General features: G+C 32.9%; 1 protein-coding gene across 1 annotated transcript; it reads left to right on the top strand.

Moving 5' to 3' along the window:
* Positions 1-425: 425 nt before the first annotated feature.
* LOC145285971 (eukaryotic translation initiation factor 3 subunit G-A-like) lies at positions 426-27,394 on the top strand. Its single transcript, XM_080134516.1, has 9 exons — positions 426-753; positions 880-926; positions 6,015-6,127; positions 11,053-11,112; positions 19,400-19,504; positions 21,867-22,149; positions 24,026-24,159; positions 25,493-25,599; positions 27,269-27,394. Exons 1-9 carry the CDS (start codon positions 746-748, stop codon positions 27,285-27,287), a joined length of 876 nt encoding a protein of 291 aa, XP_079990642.1. The 5' UTR covers positions 426-745; the 3' UTR covers positions 27,288-27,394.

The raw sequence follows: 27,394 nt of genomic DNA, 5'->3' as shown, positions 1-27,394 counted from the left end.
GTGAGCCTATCCTTGTTTTATCGTTATTTCCATGGCAGGTGCTCGTCTGAACTCCAATCTCTGGTCCCCCCTCACCAATCTTTCACGAAAAACACCCGCCTAGCCGAATCCACTGTGAAAAATTTCCCCCACTCTTTATCTGTGCCTAAATCAAAACGTGGATTCCATGAACAAAGCTTCTTTCTTAGAACTGCACGCCTGTGGAACTCTGTTCCGTCAGCCTGCTTCCCACCTGACTACAACTTGGATGTGTTCAAGTCCAACGTTAACAAATCCGCTCCCTTAATTAAACACTTCATCAAATCTCCACACTAACGTAATGTACTTGCAATAACCCTTATCCCTGAGTGGCTTCCGGGCCTTGATAAGTGGTGGTGACCACACACCAGTCACACCACTGTGTAAAATAAAAAAAGAAAAAAAGTAGACTTAGGGAGACATCTGCTGCAGGAGAACGGGCCATTCTTCTGCTACGCCCAAATTCTAATAAATAGCCTAAATCTGACAAGTCCACATTCTCCGACAGAAGCATTTCGGCAGTAAGCCACCACGACAAAGAAGGAGGTAATGTTTGGTGGGATTTACTACTCCGAGACAGAGTCCAGTTTTGTAAGAAACTTGAACATTTACTCTCCACGCACACACACACGAGACAAAATCTTAAGCAGAACGGTAGGAAGAAACCGGAAGCGAAGTGCATTGTGGTCTAGATAGAACGTAGTCGGTATTAACATCCGCTCCCAAAATGGACGAGTAAGTATTCCCTTTTAATTTTATATATTAAAAAAAATAATGAAATAAGTATTATGCGTTTATTTACAATCAAGATTTTAATTTAATTTAGTTTTAATGGCATCGTTTTATTTTCCTTTCTTCCAGCTTGAAACCTATGGGTATGAGCTGGGCCGAGCAGGTTGAGCAAGAAGGCAAGTTTCTCTCGTCTCCTTTTTCTTCTTTATTCCCGGTCTTTTTTCTAACAAGTGTCGAGTGTTGGTTATTTAACGATAGTTTTATCGTTAAATTTTTGCTGATTTTTAATCGGAGATGAAAGCGAGATCTTTATTAGTGTCACATGTTGTTTCTTATAAAATATCAAATAAATGCTCGAATATCCCTCTTTAAAACAGCTGTCGGCGATGCCTCCACATGACATTCTTTTGATTTTAAGTAAAAATAAATAAATTTGCAATGAAATAAATGCGATGTAATCTTTTAAATAAAAAAGTTTATCTTTTTATATTTATTTGAAGTTAACTTTTTCTTTGATCAGTTGATTATTAATTGCAAAAGCAATCAAAGAGGTGAAGTTGAAAAACAAGAAAGAAAAAAAAAATGGCACGTGTTTCGCTAAGAAATAATTCATCTCTTGGTACTTATGCAGAGAAGGTACCGTGCTATTTCTTAGATATAGTATTTTGAAGTTTTACGGTATCTTTTTATTAAATTGTTAGGGGAAAATACATAATCGTTACGAAACACCTCCTCCCCATGTTAAGAATGGGTTTCTAAATAGCGTTATTGTTTGAGCACGGTTTGTCACTCATTTTCTCATAAGTCGTTCTAGAATATTTCACTTTCACTTGAATTTGTAATTTAAAATGAATATTTTATACCTTTTTTTCTTTCTTTCTTTCTAGGTTTAGTAGTTGTTAACCACTTATGGCCCAGCATTTAATTTTTATTATTTTTTGTTATTTCGGTATTTCTGGTCTGGAAGACCGAATGGAAACTTGCCATTAAATAGTTGATTTTTAGGGTATTCGGCTCTGTTCCCTATCTCCAATTATAAATGCGAGCGAAAAAAAAAAAAAGAAAAAAATGGGAGCTTCTCGCTAATAAAGTTATGAGACCCCCCCCCCCCAAAAAAAACTCGATTTGACCCCCCCCCCCCCAAATTAATGAGACCTGGTTGGATTGTTTTCGAAACGATCCCGGATTGACTGCAAAGCACAGCAATATTCAAAATGGCGATCAGTGAATTCATAAGGAATACTGTGAGATATTTTATCTCCCTTGTTTTTGCTCACAGACAGTGGCAAAAAATTAACACAATAATTACCACAAAGCATACCTAAAAAATTCGACACAAATTTTATTCGTTCTTCATTGCAAAAAAGGAAATACCGGGTTTGTATTACTGTACACATAGATTCGAAAAAGTTGTCAAAAAAAACAAATATATAACAAATGTTATCAAAGGCAAGATAAGTTACTTTTCTACCTAACTGGATATATTTTTTGTGTTTTTATTCAATGTAACATGTTTATTCAGCTCGAAAAGCATACAGTGTTTACCGATGTATTGGAAAATTCAAAATGGCGCCCGACACTCTCTTTAACACGGTAAGTTCAGGAAAAGATGTTATAAATAATAAACTAGACAAAATACTGTTAGAAATTCGCTCATTATATGTTACCGTGACATAAGTTGACATATATTCGGTGTTTTTTTAATAGTATTTTTTCTAGTTTATTATTTATAACACCTTTTCCCAAACTTACCGTGTTAAAGAGAGGGGCGGGCGCCATTTTGAATTTTCCTATACATCGGTAAACACTGCATGTTTTTTGAGCTGAATAAACATGTTACATTGAATAAAAACACAAAAAATGTATCCAGTTTGGTAGAAAAGTAACTTATCTTGCCTTTGATAATATTTATTTGTTATATATTTGTTTTTTGACAACTTTTTCGAATCTGTGTACAGTAATACAAACCCGAAATGCCTAATTTGCCTCTGAATAGAACTGCTAACAACCTCAAAATGGTATAGTTTTTTTATCTTCATCAGGAACTGGCATTCGGGTACAACAGTGTTTAAAGATCTGATTAATTACAGCTGTTGAAGGGATTGGTATGATGCCTTCTGATGAAAAGATTCAATTCTTGACTTGAGTCGACATTACAGAAGTTCATAATTGATGTTCATTTGAAGAAAGTCATTAATGACCGGTCGATAATTCTGACCTTAAAAAGTCTTTGGGAGACATATGATGATTCTTGTACATGTTTCCAGGACTTTCTGCTACATTTGATATTCAACTTTTTACATATAGTCCAGTGGAGATATTTACACACTATATTGTGCTGTCCCCCAGCAGAACCTTACAGCTGAATCTCCAGTTGCTCATGCATGTACTTGTAGTGGCTATAAGGGGTTAGTTTATTGCTAATTACCTGAGGCACTCCTACTGGGGAATATCGATGAGACTGCCCAGACATTTTTTGCAGGCCAGAGTGCTCCTTCTCTGGGGTGCTGGCTCCTCAATCCCACTTTCTGACCCGAGTGTTATTTCTCCTTGTAGAATCCATCCAATTTTAATAAAATTTTTAGTATTTAAAGTAATTTACTTAAAAGAATTATTTTCAAATAAAATAAAATTATTTTATATTAACATTCATTTATCTAAATTAATAAACGCAAAAGTTTTTTCCATCTCTAATTATATTATCAAAACAGCTTATGCTTAATTCTGTGATACAAAGCATTTTGAAATACTCTGTGTGCGCATATATATATATATATATATATATATATTAGTGCTTTACTAGCAGTATCAGAATTTTTTGTGAAAATAGCGAATAATTCCACCCCATCTTTCCAAGCTTATAACTCCTCGAAAAATGCAATTCAAGCCCTAATTTTTTTTTTCAATAAAAGGAGCAAGGACCAAGATTTCATTAAAAAAAAAAAAAAAAAAAAAAAAAACGTGTTTTTTTTTTAAAAAGGTTTTAAACTTCGGACTTTACAGGTAAAATTCGACGAGAACACGATGTCCGTTTTTTTTTAAATTTGAATATATTATGTATTGACCTTTTCTCTTCAATTTGTGAGTAAATAATTATGTACTTATCCGAGTCGAAATTAATTATTATTAGACATTTACAAAATTGGAGGCGTGAATTATTAGACCCCCTGTCTTTCCAAGCTTATAACTCCTCGAAAAATGTAATTCAAGCCCTAATTTTTTTTTCAATTAAAGGAGCAAGGACCAAGATTCCATTAAAAAAGAAAAAAGAAAAAACAAATAACGTGGTTTAAAAAAAGGTTTTAAACTTCAAACTTTACAGGTAAAATTCTACAAGAACACGATGTCCGTTTTTTTTTCAAATTTGAATATATTATGTATTGACCTTTTCTCTTCAATTTGTGAGTAAATAATTATGTACTTATCCGAGTCGAAATTAAGTATTTACTTTGTAATAGACACTTAACAATTGGGATGGGGGGGGGAACCGTGAATAAAAAAAAAAAAACGTTTGTCTAAAATATTATATTCGGTTTATTGGAAAGAACATAAAATTTCACATTGACCCTGAAAATATCGTAAAAATAGAATCAATAGAAAAATTTTGATAGATTTTTAAAATTTAAAAATTTAAAAATATTGAGTTTAAAAATTTAAAAATATTGAGTTCGGAAAATTCATTACTGTTTTAAAAAAAAAATAAAAATATTTTTATTACTTTTAAAACAACTGTAATAGTTTATTTTGGAAGTATAATCCATAAAGAAAATAAATAACCCACTTTTAACAGAGAAATTACGAGATTTTTATATTGTATTCGCAGTTTCGTGTTAGGGGTGTCAAAAATTCCTACAAAAATTCTGATACTGCTAGTGCTTTACTTATTTGTACTTGTATTAGCTATCATCCCTATCGGATTAAGCTGGCTTCCACCTGAACATGAACTACATCTCAAACAATCAGTCGAGTGTCACTAGGTTGCAGGATATGTCTAACAACTCCTGATTCCATTATCGGAGACCAACTACTTGTGGGCCTGGTAGTACTGCCAGATCGTCTTAATTATTGTCACTCAGGTTTTCAGCTGCTCACTGACACATTTGTGCCTACCAAGCAGAAATAGAAGAAAAGAGGACCTTGTGAATGAGCTCTCCATCTGGTCGAGGAGCTGAATGTTCAGAGCACTGTAAACGTTGAAGGGCTGATGGTAGAGGGTGTACGTTTAGTCTTTGGCAGAGAGTAGAAACTGGAACACTATCTTCATGGCAGCAATGACAGTCATTGTCAAAAACTTCCAGTTTGTGCAGATTTGCTGCTCTCATAGGCCACATCTCACAGTCTGAGAGGAGGATGGTCATCACCTGATAGATGTGTGGGACCACAGAGACGGAAGAATGCAGATTATGCTGCTCGTATTTGCCATCCGATCTCGGCAGCTACATATCCAGTCAGTGTTATAGTAGAGCCAAGAGAGTCAAAGGAATCCATATTATCTAGGTGAATCCTGTCCAGTGTGAGCAGCTGCCGGGTACCCTGATCAATTAGCAAGAACATAACCGTTGTTTTGGAGGTATTGATGCTCATCCTTAATCTGCAAGCGACAGTCGAGACTCTGGTTAACTCCTCACTAGTCAATCCAGGCATTTTGTAAAATGTACTTGACCAGTTGTCCTAAGTAAAAAAAAAAAAAAAAAAAAAAAACAATTAAGTTTGTAAAATTTTTATTTGTGAGATTTAAAAAAAAAAAAAAAAAAAAAAAAAAAAAAAATGGTTTTCTTTATAGAAACTGGCTGATTATAATTTTTTAGATAAATTAACAAGGATCTGTGTTCAAATTTCAGCCACCTAATTTTTTTGAACAGTTTTTTTATTCAGGTACAACCAGTTTTTCTGCGAATGTTGCACTGGCATATTCCTGATCAGTGCCTGGTATATTCTGGTAACTTACATCAACCGCCAAAATATGCTACTTTTTAGCTAAATAAACTTTTTTTTTTTTTTTTTTTTTTTTTTAATCTGGATTGGAAATTTAGAACAGAATTGGTAATTGTATCGGAATCGAAAAAATATATTGGCATCGTCCCATCACTATAATGTACGAATATTATATGAATAATTACCTACAGTGAAGAATGTGGCCAATAATCACTTCCAGCATCTTTGTAGGATTTTTTCCTCTATTGGTTGCTGTGGTGTTCCTTGCCACATTTTCCGGAGACTGGTGTTGATAAATTCTTTACTTCTTTATTACTTCTCTTTTTTAGATGAAATCTCACAGCCACTTCCAATTGAAGATGACGAAGATCTTGATGAGAAAAATGGCATTAAAAAAATCATTGAAATAAAATGGAATGAAGAGGAGGGTAAAGATGTCAAGGTAAATTCTTTTCTTAATCTTAGTTATATTTCTTTTCTTTTTTTCTATTTTTGGTCTCCTGACAAAAGGAGAGTGGCCCTGTAAATTCACCTTTGTCCGTTCTTCTGTCCACACTTTTCTCAATAACTATGCCTTGGAATTTTTTGAAATTTTGCCCAAACATTAAACATGATATGAGTAAAAAAAAAGTAACAGAACAGATTTTCCGGGAAAACTCTGGTTGTGTCCCCTAGGGGTGTCTTTCGGATTAAAATGGCTAAAATTTACACTTTTGTGCTTATTAAAAAAAAATTGATGCTTTGGATTTTTATAAAACTTTCTGAAAAGTTGTAACTAACTGATTTCTATATCATTTTGTTTGTCTATACTTCGCGATAACTCTTGGGTGTGTTCCAGGGGCTCTTTTAAGGCTAATAAAAACCCTCCATTTTTATTTTATTTTATTTTTTTTTTTTTTGACTATTTTACCATATTTGTCCAAAATTGTCTGAACTTAGTCATTTTTTTTTTTATGCCTCGTTCATTGTACACTCACTTGCTTTTTTTTTTTTTTTATATATATATATATATATATATATATATATATATATATATGATTCCTGAAGTTATGATTAATAAATCCTCCAACCAGCAATCTTGAAATTTAGATTTTGTGGATTACTTATTTATCAAAACAACCCTGTTTTAAAAAAAAACAACAACAAAAAAAACGTTAAAATGTTGGCCGGGAGTTTGGAGGTGTAAAAGAAAAAAAAAATGTTTTAGTAGAAAGGTAGGCTTGAACCCCGAACCGTTGCCACAGAGGTGAAAAGGAAATGGAAAAAAAAAACCTGCGACCTAACCATCTCGACCATGGGAATAGATGAATTAATATATGTGTTAAGTTGACGTTTATAAAGCGAAATTAACAGGTGCGACAACGTTAAGTCGCGTGATGTTTGACCTAGTTTTGCGCTGGAAACCAGTTTCTGTTTTCCCCGCTACGCGGCGATCAAAAAATATCTCAAAAATAGCTTGTAAAAGTCAGATAAATTAAAGATTGCTGCGACCCGAGTCATAGATATTATTTAGACAGCATATAAAAAGTTTTAAGGAGTGAGCCAACCGAAAATCACGGCGAAAAAAGCCTTTTGTAGACATACACAAAAAGCGAACACACACACACACACACACATACATACATACACACATTTTCGCTTTTATATATATATAGATTTATTTATTTTATTACTTTTATTTTATAAATATTTTTTAAAAATATATATTATATATAAAATATATTATCTAAAAAATAACCACACATCTTACATTTAAAAGCGATAAAAACCATGCATGAAATCTTACAAGGCATCCTGGCTCATTGGTAAAATGCTAGATTGCTGATAATGTAGTTGTGAGTTTGATCCTTGTTGATGACAAGTGATACCCAGAAACACATGTCCATGGATATGAAAGTATTTTTTCAAATATTTAATAAATAGAAAGAAAACAAAAATAATAAAATAAAAATATGTCCTATCGACGGGGGCAAAAAATAAAGGAGACGTAATCTCTCTTTCTCCTTTTCACCACTTAAGAAGCAAAAATTAAAATACAAAAATAAGTAACAGTTCAAAACTGCTTATATATTACTAAAAAAAAAAAACAGATTTTATTTATATATATAATGGTTTTATAGATTGGTTTCCTAGATGTAAATCTAATGAAATGTGCATGATTATTAAAGAGTGCTCAATGTAGGATAGCTGGTAAATAGTCTTATTATACAAACATTATTGGTTACATATGTGCATACGTGTTTTAGTGGGATCCCAATTCAAAGAGACCACTTCATCAGACCAAAAAAGAAAAAGAAACAATGTTGAAACTCATTCCTTTTTTAGTCTGATGAAGTGGTATCTTTGAATTGGAGTTCTACTAAAACATGTATGCACATATGTACCTAATGTTTGTATAATAGAAATATATAGTCTGTTTAACGCAAACATAACTTGATCTTACCAAAACTAAGAAATATTTTAGCATGTATTTTGTTTTCTTAAAGTATATAAGAAAAAAGCCTTGGGGAAACTAATATTGAAGAATTCACTTTAGTATAGTATGTGTATATATCTGTCTGAAATGTGAACTACCTTTAGATTTATGTAAATGAGTGGATGCCCTTTGTGAAATTTTAACAGCAAATATTATACGCTGAGAATTTCACAAATTTCAGGGTTGTTTTTTTAGAGAGCATAATATAAATACAGCCTCTCATTTTGCATTGAATTTTCAGTTTGGCAAAACTTTACTGTTTGGGTGAGGGTCAATTTTATCAATCTTGAGAAAGGTATTTTTCTAGTGTGTGTATTAACTCAAGAGTCACAATTTATTGAGGCCAAAAGCTACTTAAAGATATAAGATGAAATGATTGTGTTATCAGTGGAAAGATGAATGGTCTCAGTATTAAACTTAATTAGTGGAATGAACTAAGCTTGATTGCTTATGGGGGAGAGTTTATGGCAAGTATTTGCTTACATTAGATTTGAAGACAACTTTGTTATAATTGGTACTTTTGCACTTTAGTGCCTGTTTTTTCATGATTCTCGCTCAGCAACGCCCGGAGAATACCAGAAACCACTGAATTATAACAAGCAAATGCAAGTATTTAAAAAAAAAAGAAAATAAAACAAACCTGCTATAATAAATTCACAAAATTTACTGTTTTTCTGGGGGGGGTAATAAATTTTTGTTTCTTTGAATTAGTGAACAAATATATTTGGAAAGTTATTTTGGTATTGTATTCATTAAATAATTGTAAAAGTCTTTACATTTTTTGTGAGTATTAGGGTTAAATATTTTGTTTTTCAATTGAAACATTTTTAATTTGTTTTTGGTATTTTTTAACAATTTTTTTTTTTTTTTTAAAGATTTTTATTTGTGTGTTTATCATTTATTGTGGACTAGGCTTATATTGTTGTAGCAACGTGTGGTTTCCTGAGGATAGGCTACTTCCTTAAGGGTAGTATTTTCTACCAGTTGAAGTAAAGCAGCCAATGAGGGCAAAGTAGGGTGAGACGGGTTGTTAGAGAATGTAGGAGGAAGTTCTTGAACCAGATAGCTTTCTGCTATATACTTTATGATAGAGAAAAGGATTCTTTCTGAATTTTTGTTCCATAAATTAAATCCTTGTTAAGCAAATTTCGATTGGTTCTACATTCTTTTATTTCGTTGTTTTGCCTCCTTCCACATCCTCTCCTCATGATTTGTGGTAGCTCTTGTTGTAGGGTCCTTCAGATCCTACTTTGCAGTATGCTTTCCAGCAATCGGAGACTATGGTCCTTGGCAATATGTATTAATTAATGGAAGGAGGGTTTCCAACTTAGTCTGGAACAGTTACAAGAAAACTCTTCTTCTCAGCAGGGTCGTATCTTCCGAAGACCCAGAGCGGTTCACCGACCCTCCCAACATTGTTTTTATCTATTAAAAATGGATTTGTCAACTTCCACCATGTGCCCTGGGCCTCTGATCTTCCGGGGATTACTAAGGCAAATATCCCTAGTAGTGGGGCAAGTTATCTCAATATTCCATAAGAATCTTTCACTTAGTGATACACGTACCAAATGAAAGATTGTTTCAGCAATTTGCCCCACTATAAGTTTTTCCAATTGGTGAGAGTGTGATCCGACCTGATGTCGCACTCTTGTTGTAGGTCTTTGTGTTGCCATTTTGTATGCCCACAAATAAATAAATCGTATAATCGTAGGTAGCTAGAGATGGGACCTCTCAAAATATTTATGGTGCAAGGAGGTCCAGTGTCTGCAGTGGTCATCAATGCACGTCCAGCCAAAACCATCTGTACACTCCGTTTTTTCATGATGCATTTTCGCCGATATGTTTTACACCTCCTTTCTGTTGCTAGCGACCAGTTTTCCTGACAAAACGCGAGGATGGTTTCTGTAGATTTACAAATTATTTCCAGCTTGGAATGATTCATTTTCCTCGTTTATTTTTTGTTTTTTTGCTTGAAGAAATAGAATGATACTCTGTCCTTTCTTTATTTTTCCTGTTAAACTCTTTCCTTTCTTCCCCCTCCCCCCCAATTTTTACCCTCTGCTTGTTTGAGTCTCTTTTTAATCACTTTTTATAGTCTGTCAATTTCTGTCGTTCGCTGGGCGTTGCCAAGCAAGAGTCACAGAAAAACAGGCACTAAAGTGCAGAAGAGCTTTTTCCATGGAAGAAATTTAAGTATTTTTCATTTCTGGTAGAAGTCAGGTTCTTGTTGTGAATGTCTTAACAAGGAAAAACTAGAGATTTGAGTTCAGTTGATTATTTTCTCTGAGAATAATTAAAGTAGCGAGAGACTGGCAACAACTCTTGTGAGAAAGACTGTAAAGAACAGAAGAGACAACCCCACTCCAACCTCCTTAAGTTTCTTCCATTTTAGATCTGGAATGAAAATCCTCTGATCTTATCAAAACATTTATTTTGGCACAACAATGATCAGAGCATTAGTGGTGAAAGGAGAGAATCTTGGTTTTAGAAGTGTTAAAAGTAACAAGTCACCCCCCCCCATTGCATCACATACTTCAAATCCAAAGAGAGAATCCACAAGATCTTCATCATCAGCACTCTTTAAGGTGCTGTCATGTTTGGCAAAGTGTTGCTTCTAGAATAATTTATAGACCTATCAGATAGAAAGGGTACAATCGTTGTGAAGTCATTTCTAGATATTCTATAGCTAGCAAGTTTTTGAAGCAACCCTTTGTGCCAAACCTTATTGGAACTCTTTGCTATGGCAAAAGTTTTAGATAAACATTGGATTAATTTTTTTTTTTTTTTTTTTTTAACTCGTTGAGAAAAAAACTTGTGTAAACATGAGCTTTTTCTCTTTCTCACCTTAGAAATGTATTTGCAAACAAATATATTTTGACATTTTCTTACAGATCATCAAATCTTACAGAGTGGAAACTAAACGACTTACCAAATCCATTGCCAAAAGAAAAGTAAGTATTGCTTCACTTACAGCTAAAATTTTACACTTGAGAGTATCCTTTACCATCACAAGGCTATCATTCATCCATGTCTGGAGTATTTTTGCCACATTTGGGCTGGTACATCTACTACGAGTCTCTCCCTCTTAGTTCAAAAGAGAGGGGTTTTTTTTTGGGGGGGGGGGGTTTACACAGGCATCACCACATTATCAAGGCCCAGCGGCCACTCGAGGATAAGGGTTAAAGAGTGTACAGTAGAAATTGGACAATATAGTAATCATTAGTAATGAAAATTTGGTAAATTTGATAACTTATATGGAACGGCTCATCAAGAACTTATTTACGTTAGACTTGAACACAACCATATTGTAGTCAGCCGGAAAGCAGGAAAACGGAAGACAATTCCACAGGCGTGCAGTTCTAAGAAAGAAGCTTTATTCATGGAATCTACGTTTAGGTTTAGGCACAGATAAAGAGTGGGGGGAATTATTGATAGTGTTTACAGCTAGACGAGTGTTTCTTGTGAAAGTTAGGCGAGGGGGGACCATAGACTGAAGCTCAGTCGAACACTTTCCATGAAAATAACGATACATCAGAGACAAACTCGCAACATCTCTTCTGTGAGATAGAGGTTGCAGGGAAGAGAAAAGGACATCTCCTACGAGGCTACGAAGTCTATTTTGAACTCTATCAAGGCAGGACAAGTCCTTTCTAGCAGCTCCTGCCCAGATGTGGCAACAGTATTCCATCCTTGGACGTACCTGGCTCTTATATAGATAGAGAATTGCATCAGCAGTGATTGATCTACCAGATCAATAGAAAGATCCGACCATTTTTCCAGCGGCCTTGGCAACAGATTTGATGTACGTGTTCCATTTAAGATCAGGAGTAATGGTCAAGCTCAGAAGCTTGTCAAAACTTGAGGCCTCCTGAATTCATTTCAATTGATACCAGATGTGGATCAGAATGTTGATGATGTAAAGAGAGAAGCTTGGTTTTAGATACATTAAAAGTAACCAGCCACTCCTTTCCCCATTGTACTACGTGCTCAAGATCAGAGGAGAGAGAATTGGAGAGAACTTGGTCGTTTACTGTCTTAGATGTGCTACCATAAATGGTAGTGTCGTCAGCATAAATGTCTACAAATGATGTAAGGATGTGATTTGGAAGATCATTAATGTAGATCAGGAAAAGAATTGGGCCCAGGATCAACCCCTGAGGGACACCAGCATTAATACTATGAGTTTCTGATTTTTGCCCCTCAACTACTACTACTCTTATGAACCTATCAGAAAGAAATGATTTAATAATTAAGACATTTCCAGCTATACCATAGCTAGAGATCTTGTGAAGTAAACCTTTATGCCATACCCTATCAAAGGCCTTAGATATGTCAAGAGCAATTGTCCTAGAAAGGTTGCCTCCGTTGAGAGATTTGCTAATCCTATGAGATATAACTGTAAGCACATCTGCTGTAGATCTAGCAGAACGGAAACCATATTGAGTGTCACTAAGGTTATTTTTGTTGAGATGGTTGATTACTTCTGTATTTAACACAGATTCCAGCAACTTACTCATGACGCACAGGAGACTTATTGGCCTGTACTGAGAGGGGGATGAGCGATCACCTGAATTCTTAAATACAGGGCATACTGATGAAATTTTCCAGGGAGATGGGAAACTATTCTCCTTAAGGCAACGTTTAAACAGTTTTGTAAGTATGGGCGTTAGTTCAGGTTGAATTTTTTTAAGTACTATAATTGGAATACTGTCAGGGCCAGTTGCTTTACTGGAATCAAGGTTTTTCATTAGCTTGGCAACATCACGTACAGATATACGTATATCACATAGCGTGTTTTCTGATACAGGAGGAAATATTGGGAGTTGGCGGCCTTGGTCGCAAATGGTAGAATTAGCTGCAAAGTTCTTGGCAAAGAGTTTGGCTTTGTCTGATGCTGACGAGATTACCTAAGTTCCATTGATGATAGTTGGGATAGAGCACACGCTTCTGTTCAGGATTCTGTTTGCGATTTGCCAAAACTGGTGGGAACCAAGCCGCTGCTCAGCTACTTTGGACTGAAGGTATTGAGCATACAACTCTCTTGTGTTCTTTATTACTTTCTTACAATGGTTGCTGGCAGTCCTGAAAGCGGCTTTAGTTTCCATACATCTATTACGTTGGAAGCAGTGGAAAAAGTGATTTCTGTGCGCAATGGCAGCAGCACATTCTGGAGAGAATCGTGGCTGGCTGTTAGGTTTTTGCTGCAACTTTTTCGAGGGTATGAAACGGTTTATACCTACAATTAACCATTCCTTCAGGTCTGATACTATAGAGGACACCTCCTTTTTAAACATGGAACGCAGAGGTAGATCCGATATAAATGTACGGAAGCTATCCCAGTCAGCCTTAGTGTATTGATATACTGTACGATGGAGAGGTACATCTGGGGACTTATTACATTTCATTTTTATCTTAATTGATACAACAGAGTGGTCAGAAGATCCAAGAGGAGACAGAACAGAAACTGAACATAGTTCAGGGCAAGTTGTGAGAAAAAGGTCTAGTAGGCTCGCATACTGGGCGTCATTGTCGGGCACACGGGTGGGTTCCTGAACAATCTGAGTGAGGTCATAGGCAATGGAGAAATCATGACAGAACCTCCCCTCATCATCGGTCTTGTTTGAGTGGGTCAACCATTCGACGTTGTGAACATCGAAGTCTCCACATACGTGAATGTTAGCTGAAGGATAAGCAGATAGGACTCGGTCAATTTTCTCAGATGCCAACCTAATAGGTCCCCCGCCCTATCCTCTAGGCTTCAACCTCTGTTCCATTGACGAAATGTTTTACAAGTACTTTAATGGTAGCTGCTCCGACAAACTATAAGCCTTTGTACCCTCTTGACGTAAAAACCCTCAACAAACCCGACAAGAAGCAGCAAAATCCCCCCTGTACACAGTAGAAATCTATTTTGTAGCCTTCTACACTAATAGTTATTTCCCTAGGACTGCTAGACTTAGGAATTCCTTTCCGGGTTCCTGTTTCCCCGACTGTACTAACATGCAGAAGTGCAAGTGTAATGTAAACAGACATCTTACTGCTCAACTCCCTACATAGTATTCCTACAAATTATGTCCCAGATAGTGGGCCCTTACATCAAAGTGGCACTGTGCCTTGTTTTGGGGTAAAAATGCAATAAGAATATATATATATATATATATATATATATATATATAAACTGATTACACTGGTCCGTCTGTCCTCACTTTGCCTTTTTTTTTTTTTTTTTTTAATTAATTTTGTATCTTTTTAAAACTACTAATTATCTATTAAAACAAACATTATTTGCTTTTGATGACTAAAATTAATTTTCTTGTTAAAAATGTTTACTAAGTATCGAATGTTATTTAATATTTTCATTGTTTCCATTAAACCTTTTAACTAGACACACTTAAGTCTTATGATCTTATTTGGTTTCATAACTTGAAATACAAATTATTTTATTTATTTATTTGAATTTTCATCTTGAGTGTTATTTTCACAATGTTTTGGACGATGTAGCCTCCAACTGTTTACAGATGTATCTTGTTAAACTTGTAGATCTGCATGGAAATTCGAACGTAACCCTTTATTTAATCCATGGCAGTAGAAGTCTTAAGTAATTCACAATTGTATTTTTAGTATTGCTCACACTGAAGATTGAACCTTCCAACCTCCAGAAGAGTGTCACTTACAACTGAATTCTACCAAGTACTTTATCTGTTATAGCACAGATCCTACACATCTGTTTATGAAAAATCAGACTTTTTTTTTTTCTTTAGATACAGAAAACCTTGCTTGGACACTAACCTAGTTTAATAATACTGAATTAACAATATCAGTGACTTGTATACACTTTCTGTTTCTTCACATTTATTTTTGTTTGAGGTATTTACTTGAAAAGGATGTTAGAGGATAGATAGTAGTTACGAAAAGTTGTAGATGTGTATATTTGCTTGAAAACAGCATCAGTCCTAACTGCTAGCTGCTTTGATCAACCTCGGTCCAAATTATTTAATTATATTTAACAATATATATAAATATATAACAAGAGCAGAAAAACAATTATGAAGAAAAATCATATTACTTGAAAACTGATTACTTGGTAGAGTGCGAGTTTAATACCAGAAATTGGAGATACCTATGTTGCAGAAGTGACGGTATTCATCAAGTTGGCTTGAAATTAGTAATGCTCACCGACCATAAAAACGCTTTAGTTATTTCAAGATTTATGGTAGTTCTACTAAAATAGTTATATTTCAGAAACCAAAGCACTTAAATCCTCAAAATACCACCATTTTGTTTGGAAATGAATACCATTTCACATGCTTTAATAAATAATAATTTACATATTTCAAGAGTTTATTTATTTATATTTTTTTTTTTCCTAAATATTTTTCATACCTCAAGTAATGAGTAAATGTTTTTATTTTTATGCATTAAAATTATAATTCTGTTTTCTCTTTTGGTATGAAATGTTTTTAAAGAAGGTCTTCCCTCAAATTGTAACCATTTTTCAGTGAAAGTAAAAGATTTAAGTGGTAGTGCTAATAATTACAACCTAAGCAACAGTAGCTGTTGTTTGATTAATTTGAAATGGAGTTTTGTGAATTATGTTTATTTGGAAGAAAAAAACAAACTTTTAAAAATGATTGCAGTTCATGATTCTTTTATAAAATTTTCAAGAAATATTCATTTTCAAATATATTTAACTTTCAAACTTTAGTTGTAGTAATAAATGATCTTATGACTGCGACTTAAAAAAAAAAAAAATTAGACAAGATTCTACTCTTTTAGGCGATTGTGTGAATACTCTAAAAACAACTTGGTGGAAAAAAAAGATAACAAAAATAATTGGTGGGAGTCGTTTTCACATATAAATGTAATGTATGATGAACCCTCATTTCTTAGCCATTCTTGCCTTTGATATTTTTTCGATTTGAAAAGTTATATAAATTACACTACTAAAACTAAGTCCAAGTGACAAGCTCACTTCCTAAAAGTACCTCCCTTGAACCTGTCGTACCATCAACCTTAAATCTGAGTGATCAAGTCCTACCACAAAAAAATCCCTTCAACTCTACCACTAAGTCCGAATAGCACCTACTTCAAAATAAAAATCCTTTCATAACTCTACTACTAACCATAGGTACAAGTGGCAAGCTAAAAATCATCTTAAAACCACACATAATTGTCTAAAAAAAAAAAAAAAGGACCAATTACTGCTCAGCGCTAAAATGGCCTGGAAATGGTGGGTTAGTTTACATTAAATTTATATGTACAACTAATCTTTTACTTTAAAATAATTTTTTTCCTGCCAAGTTTTCAGGGTATTTATACATAATTGTCAATAACTCGAGTCTGGGTGACAAGCCTCCTCCTCCTTGTACAAACTCTTATAAACACAACTGTCTATATATATATATATATATATATATATATATATATAAAATATTATTTATATGCATAAAAGTATACCTATAGACATGCTAGTTTCTAGCTTTTAGTCGTCGTCAGCATATCTAATATATAAAAGGCAAGATGCGTGTGAGCATTTGTGTATGTCCACGAAAGGCTTTTTGCATCGGGCTTCTCGCGTTGGTTAGATTCCACAAGAAGTTTTTGGATACTTCCCAGATCGTAATATCTCGTATTTGCAAGCGAACATTGTCTTTTTTAAACAAAATTCCCAATGTGCCATCATCTCCAGTGTTTATCTTTTTCGTATAAATAAAGCGAAACTTATTGGAACGCAACTACCTGGCCTTCGAGCCAGATAGTATCTGTTCTGTAATTGGTCCTTCATCAATTTAGGGGAGACCCTTCATACTGAGATAATTACTATTTATTTGGATACTGCAAAAGTGCCCCCTTTTGAACGGAGCTGGTTTTCCTCCCACATTAAAAACGAGCTTGTCTAATTTGCTTTCGTGGGAGCTTTAAAAGCAACACCGTTTCTACAAGTTATCTTGACTACGTTAAATTTGAACGCTTTAGACTTCCAGTTGTGTCATGGAGTAGCAGTAAGACGCCAGATTTTCTTTCAGTTTCTTTTTTCCGCATTCGCCTCATGTGTTCTTCAAGCCTGCCTGCCTGCCTACTTGTTAAGTGTTGAGACATTATTTTGAACAAAGATAGCAGTGAAGAATCAGTGCAATTCCGATCCTAAGTGTAACAAAGATGGTGGTGAAGAATCAAATGCAGGTTCGTGACAGAGACCGACCACAGCGAACTGATTGAAGCCAAAATTCAACAATTTTTATAGTAACTTTGGAAGCTTCTCATTGGTTGGTTATTATAACTTGTGATTATAAAAACGATCGTTGAATGGTGGCATACCCCATTAGGAGTCCAAAACTACTACCACTTTTTTTGCTCAACACGCGCCTACAAACACCCGGGCACCCACCAGGTTAATGTGTGTGTGTGTATATATATATATATATATATATATATATATATATATATATATAAATAGAACTCGCATGATTTATTTCCCATAGAAAAAAAAACATTACAATACCCCTAAAATCTAAAATTATTTTAGTTTTTTTTTTTATATATATATATATATATTTTTTTTCTGGCAAGTTTTTTCAGTATGTTCATATGTAATTGCCTAAAATAAGAAGACTCGCATATTTTGGTGTGGCAGGTGGGGCCGATATCACAGCTGTTAATCTACAATACTACCAAAGAAATCTTGCAGTATATTCATTTTTAAACAATCCTAATATTAGGTTTCATTTTTTTGTGCATAAAATGCATTACAATTCAATTTTGAGTTCTAACTTTTTCATGCATACATGGAATTATGGTATTGCAATATTTATGTGCATTTGCTGCAGATTACTTGGAAACTTCATTTCTGGAGATTTTTCAGTAGCATATTCTGATTCCTTGCTCAAAAGTACATTTATATGGCAAATTTCATTGCTTGATCTTATTTAACAAAGATATAACATTTTCATTGGAAAAGTAGTGTAAAAATTGTGACAAAACACATGCAGAGAAAACTATCCATACAAGCAAGGCACAAAAATAGTCATAACTTATTTTTAGTCAGATTTTAAAAATTAAAGTTCTTTCATAGATTATCAAGCTCTTTTTATGCAATTAAGATATTTTAAACAATTTCAATTTTTCATGTGTATTGCTCCTTGAAATGAAGAAAAATTACTATCAACTTCTTTAGTTAACTTTATTTAACAATTTTGTAAAATAAAATATTAGATGACAAAGCAAGTTGGTTTGGCAGGCATGTATTAGAGTGAAAATATAATTGCATTTATTAATTTAGGTTTGTTAGTCTCTGCTTTTATTTCCACCTTTTGTCATCATTGACAAGATATGAGAGAAAATTGCATGCCTGTCTACATTTCTTTCTTGAAAATAACTCCTCAATTTACGCACTAAACTCAGAATGAGTGAAAAATGAGAAAAAGCATGCATGTGTGGAAGTGCCCTATTGCTCACACAGCTATGCAAGTTGGGTATAATGGTGTGTGTACAGAATTACTTTCAATTATTTAACTGCTACATTGCCTCCTGCTTTAGCTTTTAGCCAATAAAGAGATTTTTTATTGGTTGTAGCAGTACATAAGAATAAAATTAAATGAACATGCACATTGCAACAAAAAGGTATTTAAATATTCATTTTGATCTGAAATGATTATTTTTTGCTCAAAAGAAAAAAAAAAAAGGAAAAAAAAAAGAAAACTGAGTTGCCAGCCAACTGGCTGAGGAGTTGATGTTAAATTGTGCATCAGGAGTACTGATGGTTTCGAATGAGACTCCTATGTGTCTGTACACTGTAGCTTTCTTGCAGGATTAAACAAAGGGTCCAGGCAGTGATCTCATGTCTCATATTTGTCCAGAAGATTCCAACTGGAATCAATGGTATGACATATTCCAATTCTGCTTGTTTCTTCTTTAGTTTATCAATGGAAGATGTTTGGAAAAAAAAGCCAATCTGGCAACCCTGGACAAGAATATTGGTGACCTGCCTATGATGTAGACTCGTTTTCAAATATCAAAATATCATTGTAGTAATAATATATGATCACTGTTGTAATGGTGTGTGAAAGGAACTTGACGTGCAACAGTTCTTCACCAGAAAATAAATAAAATATTGCTTATACATTCATGCTCACACAATTTTTACTTTTTTTTTGTTTTCTCCAGATTTTGTGAATGCTTTGCTTTCAAGTGTTAATATTTTGTTACTTTTTTTTCAAATTACACCTATTTCCCTTTTAGCAATGGAAGAAATTTGGATCTGCTGAGAATGACCCTCCTGGTCCAAATTCGGCCAACACTATCATTTCAGAAGAAATCACAATGACTTTTATTAACAATAAAGATGTAAGTTTTTTTTTTTTTTATTATTCTTTTTAGACTATTTAAATTTTGAATACTTGCAAAAATAAGATGTATCTTATTTTTTTTTTTTTATCCATTCAATTGGGAAGTCTAGGTGCTGTATGTACTGCGCCGGGTCGTAGAAATTTCAAGGTTCATATCTGGGGATACATCAATTCATTGATAGAGGTACACTCCCAATCTTTAAGACATGTATGTAGAAGGAAACTCTGATGTAAAAACCTGCAGTTTACTGTATACTCTGTCCTGTGGCAGTCGTCTGCATCGACAAAGGTTAGCAGTAATACGTTTTACTAAAAAGTGTGGATGGTTCTACACAAAGCCTTCACCCCTATAAACAAATCATCTGTGTGGGTTTCCGAGCAACTTAGTTGTTGTGGCGGAAGCTCATATGTCAAAATTGACGGGAGAGTCCATCATATATATATATATATAAGCAGGGCTACTCAGCATTGTCTGGGACCATAAATAACAAAATACAAGGCGTTAAAAATATGTAACTATTTTCTTTTAAAATCTCTCTCTCTCTAATCTCCGTCCTCTTTCTCCTGTTTTCCCAATTGTATAGTATGCAACACAAAATACTGAAGCCATGTGCTCGCTCTTTATAACAATCGTCATCCCAGTGCTGTGTGCCATAGTTTTCTTCTTTCATCGTGTTCTGACTGTGTTATCTTGGCAACCATTTGAAGGCACTGACTAACAAGTATTAAAACATTAAACAAGATAGAAACAAAAGAAAACACAGGCTCAGATATGTTCTATCATCACCGGAAATGACCCTCCAAATGCTAAAGTCCGAATTTTAATTTGAGGTCAACACTTTCACTTGGCTGAAGTTGACCTATCTCGGGTCCATCTTCGCTGTTTTGATCTGCTCCAAGCTGCCAACTATTATCAACTGTTCCTAAACTCATTTTCGACTCTTAAATTCATTGACTCTGGAATTGGAAATCCTAAAAATCTTTTTTTTATTTCAGTGACTAATAAGCAAAAATAAATTGCCTTCTCAGCCACTTTCATGACTCTTCGAAAACTACTGACCATGAGACGTCTTACTGTCTTAAGAATTCAAAAGACCTCAACAGCTCCCCATTGTCTTTTTACTAGGATTCTTATATTTATTCTGCTAGTAAACTATTTCCTTTCATTGTAATAGTTTTTCCATTATTTTATAAATAACTTTCTAACACTGACATAAAATACTCATTTTTATCAGCAGGCTATAACTTTCGCCTGTTTTTAACAGGCAAAAAGTTTAGTATGTGTTCCGACAATTAATTAAAAAAATCTGAACTTTTGGGAATCAGAAAAGATTTGCCTATTTTCCAATGCCAAAAACGATTCCTTTAATGATCTTTTTTATTTGATTATGCTTAAAACAAAATTTTCTATTGCTGGTAAATAATAAAATAAATATTTATGGATTTTAAACTAACTACTACTACTATAGATCAACCCCTCCACAAATGTGTTTTTACGGTTCATAAAATACATGTACATTCAACATGTTTTTACAGTAATTGGGGGGGAAAAATCTAAATTTTAGAGTTAAATATTTAGAGATTTATAAAAAAAATTGGAATCTGTAATTTAGTAGAAAATTGGGGAAAATATTGGAATTGTCCCAATATGTCGTCAATAATTTTAGAAAGAAAAACGTTAATATTTTTATTTTAAACTTGGTAAAATATTGACAAAAAAAGGAGAAAAAAAAATACAGGTATAGGGCATAGCGAAAGAAAATAGGAGTACAGGACAGAAAGAAAAATCTTACCACCCTAATTCTATTGAAGCGGGACTGCTTGTTTACAGTGATCTTAAACCAACACATTTCAGGTGAAAAAAATTATGAAAAATGATACAGTAGAAAAATAATTAAATATATATGTGTGTGTGTGTGTGTGTATATATATATATATATATATATATATATATATATATATATATATAATTTATTGAGTTTTAATATGGGAGAGCTGCGAGACTAATTTTAGTATGACAACCTGATTTATCTCCCTTAACTTAAATTGCATTAAATTAAGAGTCTACCATTTTTAAAATAAACGTAAAAATGATTTTTTTTTTAAAATACATCTAGCACATCTTCCATTGGATCATTTTTCGTAATTTTTTGGAATTTATACTAATTTTTCCATGTGACATAAGTATGTAACGTTTTCACCTGAAATGCATTGGTTTAAAAGATCAATGTAAACGAGAACCAAATCTAATTTAAAGATAGAAAAAAAAAAGGTTTCATAATTCCACAACAATGTAACATGTACAGATATGTCATATTTTTATATCTATAACCAACTTTATTCTGCTTCCTATTCTTCAGGCTCATATTGAATCAGATGAAAATCCTCTGCAGAAACTAAAGAATACAAAATTGGTCTCTTGTCGTATCTGTAAAGGTGACCATTGGACCACACGGTGTCCATACAAGGACACTCTTCAACCGCTACAGGAAAATCTTAAAGAAGGAGAAAAGAAACCAGAAGCAGCTGCGGGAACTACTGGTACCGGATCTACTGTATCAAAGACTGGAAAATATGTGCCGCCTAGTCTTCGGGATGGTGCCAATAAAGGAAGAGGGGAATCGATGAACAACAGCAAACGAGGTCAGAGACTCTTATTTGTTTTGTTTGGTTTTTGTTCTAATGTGAGTTGCCGTTTGGCAAATGAGGCAGTTTCATAGTCAAATGAGGCAGTTTCATAGTTCAACTTCTGCAGGGTTAGTTTAGCAACGTGTGGTAAGGCATTGTCATGGAGGAGAATTGGGCATTTTCTGTTGAGTAATACTGGGAGTTGTTGTCAAGGTTTCTGATTCATTTCATCCATTTATTGACAGTACTTTGCTGCTGTAATGGTTTTGCCTGTAATCAAAAAAACTAATGGATAAAACCTTTTGGTGCAACTCTGGCTTCGGGAAGTGTTGTGGAGCTTCGTCGGCATCTAACCACTGAGCTGAGCGTTGCTGGTTGTCATAAAGAACTCACTTTTCATTACAAGTTACAACCCGACTGAGAAACGGGTCTTCTTGAGTAAAAGAAGAGAAGACGAAACTTCATAACTGCCTTTATTTTGGTTGTCATTCGATTCATGAGGCACCCATTCATAAATTTTTTTTTTTGTCTTTCCAGTCTCTCTCAAGTAGATGGAAATCATTGTATATGTTATGTCTAATTCAGAAGCAATTTCTCAAATAGCGTTGATTGGCTTTGACTAAGGCTCTTAATTGATCGTTGTCAACATCCGATGGCCGACCATACGCTTATCATCTTCAAGGCTCTCATCGCCTCCACGAAATTTCTTAAACCACCATTGTGCTGTACATTCAGTAGTTGTTCCTGGTCCGAATGCTTTGTTGATATCGTGAACTGTTTCAGCAGCTTTTCAGCCTAGCTTGAATTAAAATAAGAGAATTGTGCAAATTTGCTTTTTTTCCATGTATTCAACATTCAGAAAAGACAATTGTTTTAAAATGATTGTAATTTAAATGATTAGATAGAGTGGAAAAGACTCCTTTAAAATAATATATAAAGTAAAGGTATTATAACGAAAACTTATTTGAAATCAAAATTAAAAATTCTGCAAGAATTCTCTTGGCGACCTAATATTAAATGATTTTTTTTTTTATAGGTAGCTGAAAAAAAAAAATACTGTATTGTTTTGTCATAAGGGAGCTAACCCTGTAGTTAAAAGTAAAAATAGTTATTTTCCCCATTTTGTAAATATGGTTTGGTCAAGTGCAAAGTGTATTATTTGTCCTAATACTATACGTAGTCTTTTGTATTCTCGATCAATGAAGAAAAAGTGCTTTTAAATTGAGGTGATTATTATTTCATTTATTTTTATTTATTTTTTTTACCTAATCCAGTGCTCAATTTTTGGGAAGGTGGATTTTCCTCGCATTAAAACCAACTTTGCCCATTATGGAGATATAAGAAACAACTTGTACCATGATACAAGCAAATTTAATGATAAGCATTGAGATTCGAGTTAAAGACAGTGTTTGAAAAGGCTATTTAAAATTGTCTATAGATGATGATAATTGCTTTTTTGTTTTTCCTTTTTTAAAACGTGTTAAATGTTAAAATCTATTATTTTACATAAAACCTGAAGAAAAACATTTTTAAAGAGTAAAGATGCTAATATTACTTTCTTTTTTTTTTTTTTTTTTTTTTTTTTTCCTCTCCAAAATGGTAGCATAATGAGATTAGCTAAACAAACAAATCCAAAGGTTATATTTTTTTTTGGGGGGGGGGGGTTCTATTAATACTTAATGCTAAATAGATTTTAACTCAAAAATGTTCTTTTTAACAAAAAAAAAAAAAAAAAATATTGGTTTTTCAAATAATCTGTCCCCAACTCTAATCTCAATGTTTACGGATTTTCTTTCCTCTCTTATTCAATTTATTTGTATCTGCTATATTTAGAAAATAAAAATCTGATTTTTCTGTTTTTAAATGTTCCATTTCAATTTTTTAATTTCAGATGAATTTGCTACTATCAGAGTCACAAATCTTTCTGAAGACACCCGTGAATCTGATCTTCAAGAACTGTTTAGACCTTTTGGAACAATTCACAGAATTTATCTGGCCAAAGATAAGAATACTGGACAGTCTAAGGTAAAATAACCTCTATCTTTTTTAACCTATAATATAAACCAAAGCTTTCAAATCAACAAGCAAATGGGGGTAGGGGTGCTAATTGCATGTCATGTAAGGGAATAATTGGATGCCTACTGTCGGCCTTGTGGGCAAACAAATGAGGAAAGCTAGTGAATAATTAATGGAGCTCAAAATGATTTTTTTTTTTTTTTTTTAAATTTCAGTTTAGTTTACACTATTGCAGTTTTAATTTCAATAAAATTTAATTAATAGTAAAAAGATAATTCAATGGTAGTGTTTTATTCATTTCTTTTATCTATTTCTATTAATACTTTTATTGAATTATTTCTATTGGAAGGTTCTTAATGCATTTTAGATATATTGTTGAATATCTCTCTCTCTCTCTCTCTCTACTATTATATAAAAGTCACTTTGTGTGTGGGTGTGAGAGTTCTTTCCTTATAGGTTCTGAAATGACTAAGCTTATCTTGTGCAAATTTCACACAATGGTAATTTGTGTCTGGCAGTGTTCTTCGGTATGTTTTGTACATAAATTCATCCGATAAGTCTTGAAAATCAAAAACATCTGATCTTAAAAATACTCAATAGATAAAAAAAAGACTTTTTACAAAGGAATGTTTTACATTACTTCAGCCAAAGGAAATAATAAAATCTCAGCAAATCATTTTTTTCTTACAAAAAAAGAAATACATTTGTCATCTGGAGATATAGCTCTGTGGTAGAACATTTGACTACAGATCGAATGATCCCCTGTTCAAACCCGGATATACCTCACCATTTTAATTTTTTCTTATTAATGAGTTTGATTTACGATAAAAGAAGAGTTACCATTTAAAATTGCCGCAAATCATTTCTTTGCATATTTTAAAACTAAACGTCAATCAGAATTGACTTTTCCGGAACATTCATCAAGCTCAAATATCGGTTAACGTGATATTGTAAACAAAACACAGACGGAATTTGATGAATGACATAATTTTTTTTTTTTTTTTTTTTTTTTTTTGCGAATTAGGCCACCAGGCAAATTATTCTTAATATATAATAATCAATAGAGGATTTATTCTAATAATACATACATAATCTGCATAAACTAAAATATGTTTAAGCATATTGTACGACTGTTCAATGTCGAGCAGCCAGCTAGTATATTTTTACTGGAATATTGATGTTGGAATGAGCAATTATGAATCTGTTATTCTCACTATAAACTCTAATGGAGATTATGTCGCCTAATAGTGTTTTTGGTTTTGTTTTTTGTTTTTTTCTTAATCCTAAACAACAAGGAACTTTCTAATAGATTTAATAATTTATTTAAAAAAATTTTTTTCAGGGCTTTGCCTTTATTAATTTTCACCGGCGAGAAGATGCTGCTCGAGCAATTGCTGGTGTTTCTGGCTATGGTTATGATCATTTGATTCTCAATGTTGAATGGGCCAAGTAAGTTCTTTTGATTTTCTCAAATGTAATTCAAAATTGTCTCCGTCATTGATTTGGATTATGATCAAGTCTTTAAAAAAAAGTCAAAACCTAATTTTCATAACTTCGTTTATAACACTGAACAAATTTTTTTTTTTTTTTTTTTTTAAATGAAACACAAAATATTTATGAAGCTGATTGAGTGAAAAAATTAATTCAAAAATAAAAACTATTCTTTTTGTTGTGATGAAAAAAATACAATAAGTAATTATTACAAAACTTAAAATTTAAATCAAGAAAAAGTCATTGTAAGGGAAGTTTCATAAGTAAATACTTTTTGAATAACAAACAACTGAAAACAAATAAATTTTCTAATTTGTTTTGCATTTTTTTTTTTTTTTTTTTTTTTTTTTTTTTTTAAAGATAAATAATACTAAACCAACAATAGCAAACAAGTTTTTTTAGTAATTTTTTTTTTCTTTTGTCTGCTGCTATTTCGTTGGCTCAGCATTTTTTATATCTTCCAGCGTTTTATGTAAATTGCTCAGAAAATTCTGATGATAGTATGATTCTTCGTAATTACCCAAAGTCCATAGAAATCTGTTTTCAAAAATTTTTTTTTTTTTTTTAAACGCAAATACACGTCCACTATCAATAATGTTTGAATTTTTGACTTATCAATTTTATGGAGTAACAAGTAGGTGGAAGAAAAAAATAAAGAAGCTTTAACGGCATTCTTATTTTAATAAGTATAATTAAAAACCACCTCCATTAAGTTATTTAAAGAAAATAAAAATATAAATGAGTTAGCAATAAAAAAGTTCTTGTCCAGACGTCCTCCTTTAATGAAAACAAGAATAGAGAAAAATTTATATGATGTATGTAGCAGTGACAAAACAAAAATATCACATTTGAAAAATCCCATAAATTGATGAAATAGTTTTATTTTTAAATGATAAAATCAAATTGTATGAGTAACACAAGAGCAGCAGTCTTGTCTGCCATTTTGAAAATAATCTTTTAAAGGAGGGTTAACACAATAATTCAAACTTGCAAGATTTATGTATTATTGGATTCTTTTGACAACTGTTCCATCTTGAGCGTTATTTTCACAATGTAATTTCTGACTTTCTTCAAGGACCTGTGACGTAGTTAGTGAATAAAGTACTTTGGTAAAATTCAGTTGTAAATTACTCTCTTCTGAGGATTAAAAGTTCAATCCTCACTGCAGACTATACTAAAAAATACAACTGCAAATTACTTCTGACTTCTACCCAATTGTGGTTGATGGAATGAGAGATGCTACATCCATGGATTAAATAAAGGATACTGTGCAGATTCCTGAATTGAAAAGAAATACTCCTGAGTTTGACAAGATATACCTGAAGAAGGTTAGAGGTTACATCAATCAAACTTGAAAATAACACTCATTAGAACAGTAGTCCAAATAATATGAATCAGCTTTTTATTATTTAAAAAAAATTATTTTTTATATATTCATTTAGATTTTTTAACACAAAAAAGAATTTTATGAAATCTACACAGTTTATCTAAGTTTTTATGCTGGTCAAAGATGGATGTGCAATGACCAAATATGATCGATTTTAAATTGTTGAAATCTATTTAAAAATTTGAATTATGACATTCAAATGTCTAATTATTGTCTGCTTTGTTTCTTTTTTTTTTCCAGACCTTCAGGAACAGCTTGATAAGTATAAAAAATAGTGAAAGCCATCTGAGCAGGTGTACAAGAGGTCACCAATCCACGGAAATTGTTATTTGATAACACAATAAACTTTAACACAAAAAAAGAAAA

Source organism: Euprymna scolopes, chromosome 10 (genome assembly GCF_053919585.1).
Source record: "Euprymna scolopes isolate OS-2025 chromosome 10, ASM5391958v1, whole genome shotgun sequence".
NCBI classification, from domain to species: domain Eukaryota; kingdom Metazoa; phylum Mollusca; class Cephalopoda; order Sepiida; family Sepiolidae; genus Euprymna; species Euprymna scolopes.
This window is presented reverse-complemented; position numbering and strand designations above follow the sequence as displayed.

What these genes read in the sequence shown, in the direction of transcription:
- LOC145285971 (XM_080134516.1), top strand. An exon ending in AGGAGGGTAAAGATGTCAAG is followed by an intron (nt 6,128 to 11,052) that starts GTAAATTCTTTT and finishes ATTTTCTTACAG; the next exon opens with ATCATCAAATCTTACAGAGT. An exon ending in CTTTTATTAACAATAAAGAT is followed by an intron (nt 19,505 to 21,866) that starts GTAAGTTTTTTT and finishes CCTATTCTTCAG; the next exon opens with GCTCATATTGAATCAGATGA.